The sequence below is a fragment of the Echiichthys vipera genome, assembly GCF_963691815.1.
Source record: "Echiichthys vipera genome assembly, chromosome: 6".
NCBI classification, from domain to species: Eukaryota; Metazoa; Chordata; class Actinopteri; order Perciformes; family Trachinidae; genus Echiichthys; species Echiichthys vipera.
The window spans coordinates 31,921,678-31,933,979 of NC_139831.1; the positions used below are offsets into that span (position 1 = coordinate 31,921,678).

The window sequence follows — 12,302 nt, forward strand, 5'->3', positions numbered from 1 at the left end:
CATGGTCCGTCCTTCTATTTTCTATGTCCGAACATGCGCACATAAATGACGTCAGAACCGCCGTAGGCATCGTGCTCGTGCGCGTACACGTGCGCACGCTCGTGCTCGTACATGTTCAAACGGCTCCGCTAAAGCCCACCTATTTCAAGCGGGCCGTGGAGGGCCAGCTGGCCCCAGTTGAGCGTGGAGCGGGTGCGCGCACACTACTTAAAGGTGCTAGACTTTAGCTGAAAAACCGGTTTTGGCCGCGGCCAAAAGGATAGTGTGAGCAGGCCCTTAGATTGGCAAAAGACTTGTTTCCAGACCACATATACTAAACATAACCATTCCAGGTCAGGGCCTAACCATAACCATCTAACCATCTAGGTTTGCAGTAAGTTTCTGTATGAATTCATGCTCTGATAGGGCGTCACACAATCGTAAAATCCTGTATTTGGTCTGTTTTGCTTTCACACCATGAACGAACCATACAAGAGTTTGATTAAAAGCAGACCGAGAACCTCCTTTTCAAGTACTCTCTATTCTGGGGTTGTTGGTGTCGTGTCAATGTATCATTCTGTTTAAAGTTGTACTCCATAAGAATTGAGATACCTTGTTTCTAGCGACCTCTTTGGTTGTAATACATTCACCTCTCTACTTCCAGTTCGTCCCCTATATGTTCCCCTCTTAAATCCATACACACACACACACACACACACACACACACACACACACTTTTGCTCTTACTACAAGCCTGACTCAGAAGTTGGAATTTCCGATAACAAGTGAACGCAGCATAACCATCGGTGATATCTGGGCTGTCAGCAGCGTCACTAACATGGTGGTGTATTTACATCTAGCCCGTGAATCTCACAGACACACATATTATATATATTATATATATATATATATAAAAAAGGCAAATAGAAGTGTTTTCATTAGTGGGTCATGTGATCAATCACCGTTTAACTCACTATTTGATAGATAGGAACTTAAAAGACAAGATCTTACAGTTAAAGTACAACTTTACTTCACGACTTTTGTAGTCTGTTTATTTGCTCCAAACAGCCAATCTACATACTGTGCAGACATAAGCCATACCTAGCCAGCACAGCATACATACTGACTGTTTGTGCTTGTTTGAGTTTAGGCTCTGACTTGAGGGACTGCCCATTGTTGTCTCAGAACTCACCAGTAACTCACGTTATTTTCCTGCGTTATTTTCCTTTTTTTCCCATCTAGACATGTTGCCTTCCTTCGTTTTTTTAACACTTCTCTCTCCATCTCTTTTGTCCTCTCTTAGGTGTGTTCCCAACCTCAGCACCCATGTTCCCCTTCCCTCCTCCCCCCACCGACTGTGTTGAAGCTCATCGAGTGTGCTCCTCTGACCCCCGGTGCGAGGCGCTGTACCGGGGCTTGGAGCTGTGTGCGGCCGATGCAGCGGTGTCCCCACTGGGGGAGCAGGCAGCTGCTGAGTGCTTGGAGAGACAGGATGCTCTGCTGGCTAAACACCCCTCTCTCTTGGCCTGCAAGTGCCAGCGTGGCTTCCGCAAAGAGGAGCAGTGCCTGCGCATATACTGGAGGGTTCGCCTGCTGCCAGGTCAGTCAGGCCTCTGCTGGGGCAGGGGTGTGAGGGTCAGGCTTATCCACTCCAAGATTGTGGGCGGCTAAAGCCAATCCCAGCATGGATTTGGTGAGAGGTGAGGTACATCCTGCCTGGACAGGTCACCAGCTTATCACAGGGTTTTAAGCTGCACAGAAAAATACCTTTCTAAAATGACTGAATGTGGAATGTGAAAGGAGTGGATTTTAGTGATGAACCTGATCCAGAATTAGCACCAACTCTGCATTAGTTTCCAGCTGTAGCAGATCGTTGATTTAAACAAACAAGCTGTAATAAAGCCACTGTACACTACCTGATTTGCACCAAACAGCAGACGGACACAGTTAGAGGCTAGCTGGTTAACATAGTGGAGCATTTAGCAGCTAAAGAGTTGTTGGAGACCAAAAACACAGCTGTGAGAGAGAAAATATTAGACACACACTCATCAGGTGAACACAAACACAACTTAAATGCTAATGTTGCTCTGTGTCTACTGGTTGTGTAAATAGTTAACTGTATGCTAACAAGTTAACTGTAACAACCCAAATATGCATGATAGGGAAAACAACAGTACAAGTGCAGCTTCAACAATAGCTCTGCTCGCGGCCCCAGTGGCTGCTATTCAACAGAACTTACACTGTTTTAAATTATAACGCTGGGCTTAGTATTATTTTTTCTATTATTTTTTTCATTATTAAAAATCACATATAAATACCAAAACCAACTATTACATTACTTAATTCTTTCTGAACTCTGTTTGTGGATCTCAGCCCCAAACCTCATATTCAGAAAGGGGTCAGCAACTGAAAAGGTTTTAATGGGGACTATATTCAGTGCGGATGAATCCACATTAGGTGCTCTAGGGTGAACTTGGGGCAGCAGGGACGGTGTATGTTGGATTGAATCAAAATAAACTACTGTCTGTGTATGTGTGTGTGTGTGTGTGTGTGTGTGTGTGTGTGTGTGTGTGTGTGTGTGTGTGTGTGTGTGTGTGTGTGTGTGTGTGTGTGTGTGTGTGTGTGTGTGTGTGTTTGTCTCCTAGTACAACAGTGTGGTTCATTAGCTGTGTTTCCATTCAACTGTCAGCACTCATTCAAGCAGGCTTTGGAAATGCCCCAAAAAATAAATTTTGTTGTCGCTAGAGTGGAAGAAGTAATAGTTTTCAGTCATTTTGAGGACATTTCAGGCAGAAATCCAAATAACAAAATAAAGTGAATGCACTGGATCTCCTGCTCTTCTGATGATGGGAGCACATGACGACTTCGCTCTTGGTTACAGAGCAGGTAACTGACAGGTCCCAGTGGCTGACTGCTAGTCTCTGCGCATGTCTGCACAGGTCTGTTTGAGGGCGTGCCTAACTAGCAGCCGTAAACTGCCAGGCATTCTGGGGCACGAATTGTGTACTATTTTCACAGAAGTAAACATGAAAATGCTATTGAAACGTTTCAGGTAAAAAGAAGTGCTGTCTGAGGGAGAAACAACATGGACAAAACTCCGTTTGCCATGAAATATCTTTTTTTTTTTTATTACTTAGAAAAAAACCCAAAAAGCAAAGTAGGATCTATTTAAAAAGAAACCCGGTCCAGGATTTTTCAGGACAGCTGGTCCCCCTACTGTGGACAATGAAGTCACATCATTCTTTACTTTACTCTCTCCTCTAAACCTGGCTCTCTCTCTTCCTGGCCACACACACACACACACACACACACACACACACACACGTTATTTAAAGAAGCACAATTATGCTAGTTTTCACGGTCATATTTGTATTTTTCGAATGAACTGTAGTCATTCGCGTTGTGTTACTATAAGTGACGAGATGGTTTGCTCTTTGATCAATTGTACAAACAGATTATTTAGAAACACAACGTGTTAACTCTGTTATGCTAATTAAATAGCCACACCATGACTTGAATATAGCCTACTTTAAGTGACGCAGACACTAGATGCTAATCTGGAGCAGCAAGAGGATTCAGGCTGTGAGGATCAGTGTTTTACAGTCTATGAGCATGGGACTGTGTTGAATATCAGTTTAAATCATAGATCATAAATGCTGCCTGCACTCTACCCCCAGAGCTGATGTAATCTCCGTTAGAGACACGGAGTGCTGTTTCAGTCTCTACCCTCTAAAAAATCCTATTCCAGTTACAACATTTTAAAAAAGACTCCCGTTCGCTCCCAGTCCCGGAAAATAATCTTAACACTGACACCCACTCCCGTTTATCTAGTAATGTGTTCTGTTAGCCTAGCTCCCAGGCGGTGGAGCTGATGTGGCTACACCAGTATACGTCAGATGGACGTATCTCCCTCCCCCCAATGTCACATACATGCCCTTTTTTGGTAAGAGGAAATGAGGCGGAGTTAAAGTCTGACAAGATGGAGACTCCCAGAGGCGAATATGATTGGATCAAGTTGAGAGAACAGACCTCGACGGAGAGGCTAGGTCAATTTTTTATAGTCAATGATACAGAATCAGTGATCAGTGAGCAGCTGGAAACACATCAAAATAAAAACTAGCCACGTTAGCAGCGCAGCATGCTAAAGTTAGCTTTAACAGTTTAACCTCCAAAAATAAACACCAAGAAAGCAGCAGTTTTGAGCATGTGTGTAGCAGCATGACCAATAGGGAAGTCAGGATTCTTCCGGTTCCGGCGCTGTGTCGAGCGGCAGCCAGCAACAGTTGCTCCCTCTCTTTTCCGCACTTTTTAGCTATTTTATCTTATTAACTGTCTTTTTATCAGTGCTTTTTTCCTATAAGTCGTCGTGCTAACCTTAGCCAACTATGTTCGTGAACTTTCTTACATGTTTTTTGTCCATTTGTCTAATTCTTGGGACTTTTTTTGCCGACCGCGTCTCCGTCTGGACGCAACAATGCGGCGGCTTCATTGTTTACACCCGCGAACAGCTGTCGTCGCTAACACCAACGGCGCTGATGCGGGAGAGGCCTGAAATCCCCACAGAACTGAGAAGAAAGTACAGGGGATGTAAGGCTGGACGTAAACACCGGGAAAAGAAGAGGAGATATAACCATCTCTCCCTTCCATCACCATGGGGAATGTAAGGTCGCTGGCTAATAAGATGGACGAGCTGGCGGGCCTGGTGAAGACTCAGTGGATGTATCGTGTGAGCAGTGTGCTGTGTTTCCCGGAGACGTGGCTCCACGAGGACATCCCGGACTCTAACGTAACTGTGGACGGCTTCGACTGCAAACGCGGCGCACGCGAGTGACGTCATCCACACTGTCGTCGCGGGCCTTCAGACACGGCACCCAAATACATTCATTGCAATATCTGGGGACTTCAACCACATTACTCTGGCTGCAACACTGCCCACTTTCAAGCAGTTTGTGGACTGTCCCACCAGGGAAAACAAGACACTGGACCTGCTGTATGCTAATGTTAAGGAGGCTTACAGCTCCACTGCCCTTCCTCCTCTTGGAAGATCGGACCACAACCTCATCCACCTGCAGCCCCTGTATAAGCCCCAAGTCCAGCGGCTTCCTGTGACCACCAGGACTGTGAGGAGATGGTCACAGGAGACCGATGAAGAGGATTCAACAGGGCAAAGACACCCACAGAAGGAAGCTGGAGCACAAAATCCAGCAGAACAATGTAATGGACGTGTGGAGCGGCATGAGGAGCATCACTGGCTAAAAAACATCTGGTAGCCAGACAGTAGGTGGTGGTACTGAACGTGCCAATGAGCTGAATCTGTTGTTCAACAGATTTGATGAAAGGGCTCTGGACCACCCCCCAACGGCTCCTCCACAACCATTCCCCTCCAAACCTCCAGCCCTGTTGACACCCCCCCTCCCCCTCAATTCCTTCCTGACTTTGCCCTACCTGTCCCCTCCCCCCCTCTCTCACCTTTCTCCATCCCCACCAACGCACACAGCAGACAGACCTTCACTGCAGAGCAGGTGAGGAAGGAGCTGTGCAGACTCCGCCCAGGCAAGGCAGCAGGTCCCAACGGTGTCAGCCCGAGGGTCCTCAAAGCATGTGCGACCCAGCTGAGTAGAGTCCTGCAGTACATCTTCAACCTCAGACGTCTTGAGAAGGTCCCTGTGCTGTGGAAGACATCCTGCCTGGTACCAGTACCGAAGAAGGTGCGTCCCAGCACCTCCGAAGACTACAGACCGGTGGCGCTGACGTCGCACCTGATGAAGTCCCTGGAGAGGCTGGTCCTTTCACTTCTTCGGCCCCTGGTCAGCTCATCACTGGACCCGCTAAAGTTTGCCTACCAGCCGAGACTAGGTGTGGAAGACGCTATCATCTTCCTGCTCCACCGTGCCTGCGCCCACCTGGACAGACCGGGAACCACAGTGAGAATCTTGTTCATGGACTTCTCCAGTGCGTTCAATACCATCCGGCCTGCTCTGCTGGGACGTAAGCTGACGGCGATGCAGGTGGACCCTCCCCTGGTTTCCTGGATTACGGATTACATAACGGGTCGACCACAGTATGTCAGACTGCAGGACGGAGTGTCTGACACTGTGGTCAGCAGCACTGGAGCTCCACAGGGAACTGTTCTTTCCCCCTTTCTGTTCACCCTGTACACCTCAGACTTTCAGCTCCTCTCTGAGTCCTGCCACCTGCAGAAGTTTGCTGACGATTCTGCAATCAGGTAAGGAACCGTGGAGACACTGTATCCTGAGAAAATGTCACTTTGTCACTTTGTCACTTTATAACACCACTGCATCACTTTATTTAGTTGTATTGTAACTTACTTCAGTAAGAAAGGCTGCTACACTTTACTGTACTTTACTGTAACTAACTTACTTCAGTAAGAAAGGCTGCTACACTTTACTGTACTTTACTGTAACTTAGTTCAGTCAGAAATGCTGCTACACTTTAACACTGTTATCACTTATCGCTCCTTATCACTTATTTAGTTTGTACTCATTTTATTTCAATATGCTGCTAAACTGCACAGTGCGTATTGTTGTTTATTGTATATACCTACGCTTAACCACAATGTCTGTTTCACTCTGTCACACTTAGTTATTGTTTGATTTATTTTATGTTAGCTTTATTTTATTTGATTATGTTAGCTTATTATCACTCTGATCCTTTCCCATCTTTGTATTGAAACTGTTGCACAATAATTTCCCTCGGTATAAATAAAGCTTCTTGAATCTTGAATCTTGAATCTTCTACGGATGTAACAGGTATGGAGTGAACCCAATTGCAGCACAAACGAAGCAGGTATTCGTTTTAAAACAGTCTTTATTCAGCAGGTAAAAGCAGGTACACTGCTGACCAGGGGAGAGCAGAAAGAGGCCAGACGCCAAACAGGCAGACAAGGAACAGAAAACAGGCAGGCAATACTTGTGCCCCGACACCTATCAGAGAATGGTTACCAACATCCTGAACAGGCGGGGTGCGGGTCTCTGGACGAGCTGACTCATTGGCTGGCTGGTCGGGGTGTTGCAGATGAAATTTGGTTATGAGGGTTGGGTACTACAATATGGCGAGCAGGAACCCAGGACCTTTCCTCTGGACCGTAACCCTCCCAGTCCACAAGGTACTGGAGACCTCTACCCCGCCAACGAGAGCGAATCAGGCGCCGTACTGCGTACACCGTACCTCCATCATCAATACGCGGAGGGGGAGGTGGTGGTGCCTGAGGGACCAAGGGACTGTTGTGAACTGGCTTAACCCTGGATACATGGAAGGTGGGGTGAACTCTCATGGAAGACGGGAGCTTCAAATGGACTGCCACTGGACGACTCTCTGGATCGTGAAAGGCCCGATGAACTTAGGTGCCATTTTTCTGGACTCCACTCGAAGAGGTAAGTCTCGGGTGGGCTGCTTGGTATGTAGGTGCAGGTGTACGGCGTCGGTTGGCAGCGGCAGTGTAGCGACCCACGGAATGAAGGAGCGAGCTTGGAGTTCTGCGGCAGCGGCGGATGAAGGCTTGGACAGAAGGGCAGGAAATCTCCTTCTCATGGGCTGGGAACAGTGGTGGTTGATAGCCCTATACACACTGAAATGGAGAGAGGCCGGTGGCAGAGCAGAGAAGAAAGTTATGGGCATATTAAACCCACAGTAGTTGTGATGACCAGGACGAGGGGTTCTGGGAGGCCGTGAGTTCTTGGTTCATGCGCTTAGTCTGTCCATTGCTCTGGGGGTGAAATCCAGAGGACAGACTGGCAGTGGCCAAAACACAGACGAAAACTGGGGACCACGATCTGACACCACATCCACGGGAAGGCCGTGCAGGCGGAATACATGGAACAGGACCAACTGAGCAGTCTCTTTACCAGTGGGGAGCATGGAGAGAGGTAAAAAGTGGACCATCTTGCTGAAGCGGTCCACGATGTTCAGGATGACAGTGTGGCCGTCAGAGGTGGGAAGACCAGAAACAAAGTCCAAAGATATGTGGGACCATGGGCGATGAGGAACAAGAAGAGGTTGAAGCAGCCCAGCAGGTTGCCAGCGAGGGGATTTGTGTTGATTGCAAGTGGGACAGGCTTTGACGAATTCCTGGATGTCCTCCTGCACGGTGGGCCACCAGAAACGTTGGAGAAGGGTATGTCGTGTCCGTTTTACCCCAGGGTGGCAGAAGAGCTTGGAGGAGTGGGCCCATTGTAGCACATCTGACCCCAAGGCTGGAGGGAAAAAAGGCAGTTAGATGGGCTGGAGCTGGGGCCCGGTTCTCCTTCTGTGGCTGCTCTCAATCTCTCCTCTATGTCCCAGGTCAATGTGGCAACAAGGCAAGACGTACGTAGGATGGACTCAGGTGGCGCCCCGGAGAGGTCAGGTGAAGGGCTGGAGCTGGAACTGCAGGAGTGAAATGGAGCTGAGTCATGCTGCAGGCACCTTTGATGACAGGAGGAGCTCCACTCCGGAATGGCCCCAGTGGCCCAGTCGATGTGAGGGTTGTGAAGACGGAGCCATGGATACCCCAGGATGAGAGGCAGACAGGAAGAGCTTAGGATGTGGAACTGGACTGTCTCGTGATGATTACCAGAAAGCAGCAGGTGATCCGGGGAGGTCTGATGCGTGACAGTGCCCAATATGTGTCCATCTAAGGCTCTAGCAGGAACCGGACAGGCAAAGGAACCCGCTTGAGACCCAGTTGAAGGATCACCTCCTTGTTAATGATACAGGCATCAGCCCCAGAGTCAATGAAGATAGCCAAGGTGTGGGGGCCACCTGGAAGGAGAAGGCGGCCCTGAAACAGAGGTCTCTGGCTTTGGGGAGGTGACAGGGCAGTTGAGCTCACCAGGATCTCACCAACTACTTGTGAGCTCTGGCTTTTGCTGGAACAGTTGGAGATGTAGTGTCCTGCTGCCCCAAAATAGAGGCAAAGATTACCCTTGCGGCGGTGCTTCCTCTCTTCCAGGGAGAGGGAGGTGCGACCCAACTGCATGGGTTCAGGATCCTCAACCTGCTGATGCAGTGAGGTGGAGTTGGCTGCTGCAGTGCCCCCACGGGAGCGAGGTGGAAAAGAGAGTTGGGCCCCCCCTTGATGCTTCTCTCGTCGACGGGTCTGAATGCGTAGGTCAATGCAGATGGCCAAATCAATCACCCCATCCAAGGTGATGGTGGTGTCATGTGAGACCAGTTCATCTTTAATATAGTCAGCCAAACCATGGAGGAAGGCATCACAGAGAGTAGAACTGTTCCAACTGCTTCGGCTGGCTCTGGTGCAGAAATCGATAGAATAATCTGCCACCGTTCAGTCTTATCAGTCCTCTTGTTGACTCGGATCCACAATTCTTGAACCCAAAAACTTTGCAAAGCTCAGCAGCAAACAGGTCAAAGGAAGCACAGGCTGCAGACCGTTTCTCCCACTCAGCTATTCCCCACTGTCGAGCTCTGCCCGTCAGGTGGTTGATGACAAATGCTACCTTTTGCCGGTTCTGTGGCAAAGGTGTGGGGCTGCAGGGCAAACAGAAGAGAGCAGTTGGTGAGGAAGGGGCCACAAGTCTCTTGATCACCGTCGTAACACTCCAGGGTTCCCACCCGGGGCTCAGGGGCATCTCTGGGCAGTGAAGAGGCTGGTACATGTGCAGGAGCAGAAGCTGGTTCTCCAGAAGAGGGGACAGACACAGCAGATGGTGAGAGTAGGGAGAAGCGGACTGCTAGCTGTTGCATCTGTCTCGCTAACGCCGCTAGCGCTTGTCCATGAGTCTCAGCAGCTTGTCTGGCTTCTGAAGCAGACGCAGTCATCATGGCCTCATGCTGCTGCAGGACACCCTCAATTGTCTCCAGGCGACTGAGGGGTGTGGGATTGTCTGCTGGGTTCATAGCTGGCCAGATTGTACTGTAACGGGTGTGGAGTGAACCCAATTGCAGCACAGATGAACCAGGTATTCGTTTTAAAACAGTCTTTATTCAGCAGGTAAAAGCAGGTACACGGCTGACCAGGGGAAAGCAGAAACAGGCCAGCCAACAAACACCAGCAGACAGGCAGACCAGGAACAGAAAACAGGCAGGCAATACTCGTGGTCAGGGACAGAAGGCTGGTCGATTTACCGGGGCTTAGACGAGAGGCGAAGGTCAGAGGCAAGTCGGGTCGATACCAGGTAAGCAATCTGGGAACAAGTGCTGGAGAATCAGGCATGAGAGCGAAGACAATCTGGCAAAGAGTGAGTAGAGTGAGGCTGCATATATACTTGCTCTATTGGAGTTGGTGAGCAGGTGAGAGCAGCAGGTGAAAGCTGTAGACTAATCAGGGGTGTGGCAAACTGTGACAACGGAGACAAATTCAGAGCTGAGCACAGCCAACCCAGAGCTCACGTCTAAATGTAAGGACTTCATTATTTGAAGCATTGGTATTATTTAACGTGACTATAAAACATTATAACGACATTTATAGGTCAGAAAAGACAGAAAAGCATGACGGGTCCTCTTTAAGGTAGGCTGGGAGTAGGACATCTTGCATCTATCTCATCATATCTTTCATTCTATAAAGTTAATTGACTTCCCTGGCTTCCTGTTAGTTGGTTAGTTAGCTAGTCAGTGATGATACAAATACAGACACAATCAACACATACCAATGGCATACCAGCTAGCTTCTCTCACTCTTAACTAACAATATACAGAGTGATCTGTGATTTAGTGCAGCAAAAATGTGTTGGTAAGCGTAAAGAATGTGTAACACATCGTTGATTGAGCTACTTACTGGAACGACTCCACCACAGACAGAAACTACATGCACTGTGTGCGCGCTTCACCCTGGCTACTGCAGGGCTTCTGGTGAGCAGGGCAGGTGGGAGAGAGAAAGTGGATTGTGCCATGCTTGAGCACCCCTAAAATAGGCTAAACACACTACTGAATAGATGAGAAAACTAATCTGTGGTCATGGCTATACAAGCAGAAAATGGGCAGTGAGACGCCTCACTCAAAACATTCACATTTACACGAGACTTCTAACCACCAGTCTAAGATTGTTCCATAAACCTCATCTGAACACTTTTACGCAAACCTGGTACATTTCCCCTTTAACCATAAAATGTGTTATAAAGCATTCTCATGTAGAGGTGCGATCCAGTCAAAAAGATCTCACTGAACACACACAATAACAGAAGCGTATCCAGAGTGCTGGTGTGATGTGTGCATCAGTAAGTGAGCTAACACTAGCCAGCGGACTTCTCCTCCCCTGTGGCCTATTAGTCAGCAGAGCATTAGTGTAATTACACACTCTTCAGTTCCTAACGCTGCTAGGCTGCTCTAGCGTGTCATTACCATAAATATATAGCCTAGAATAGGATTTACATACATAAACACTTTACATGCTATTACATTCTTGATTGGGTTTGAACTTTTGAGTGTTTTTAAATAACAGAAACAAACGGCTTGTTTACTACTAGTCCATCAGGGCTCATGGTGACTTCTGTTTTTTTCCTCAAGTTGGCCACGTTGCTGATGTTTAAAAGGGACCTATTATACTCTCTTTCATGTTCATACGTGTATTTTTTTGTTTTTACTACAACATATTTACATGCTTTAATGTTGAAAACACTTTATTTTTCTCATAGTGCTCATGGCTACTGCACCTGTATTCACCCTCTGTCTGAGACGCTCTGTTGCAGCGCCTGTCTCTTTAAATACCCTTCTGAAAACCCCAGTCTGCTCTGATTGGTCAGCACTCCCGGGTCTCCCGATGTTCCGTTCTCTGTCTCTGTACTACTGCAGAAAACTGACTGACTGAGTGCATAGTGGGATTTTCTACCGTCATAAGTCACAAATAATGTTTTATAAACCAAACACAACACAAGTGTGTGCTCTCAAATTAGGGATTAATGAACAAGGGGGAGTTAGACTGATTACCCATACACATGTCTACCTCATTATTTGAGACTTTGGTCATCCGACATTATAACAATACATATATGACAGAAAATATTGAAATGCATAATAGGACCACTTTAAATGACAGAGGGAGTGTAGTATGCAGTGTCACAGGTTGTTTATCATGTTGTGTTGCATGGTTAAAAAACCCTCTGTAATAAGAGGAATGAAATGATACCAAAAGAGGAGTGTGGAGAAAGAGATGAGAAGATTTATACCACTCTTATGTATAGTATGTGCATAAAGTGAGCTAGAGAATAGTTACTCCACGTAACTACTTCTGAAACAACAAATTGTATTTACATTTCTTTTTTTCCCCTCACAGCTGGTGTTGGTAGTGTTATGTTTTAGCTTTGGACAAACCCAGGGTGCTGCTGGTACCGTAAAGTAGAAATGTGAATATTTGGTTGGCATGTTGA

General features: G+C 47.4%; 1 protein-coding gene across 1 annotated transcript in view; it reads left to right on the top strand.

Annotated features, from left to right (window-relative positions):
* Positions 1–12,302, top strand: part of gfra3 (GDNF family receptor alpha 3) — a gene marked incomplete at its 3' end in the record, with an annotated part of 79,859 nt that overhangs the window by 30,806 nt on the left and 36,751 nt on the right. The window contains exon 2 of the mRNA XM_083915866.1: positions 1,283–1,579. Coding sequence (XP_083771992.1) covers positions 1,283–1,579 — 297 coding nt within the window. The remainder of the gene's footprint in view (positions 1–1,282; positions 1,580–12,302) is intronic.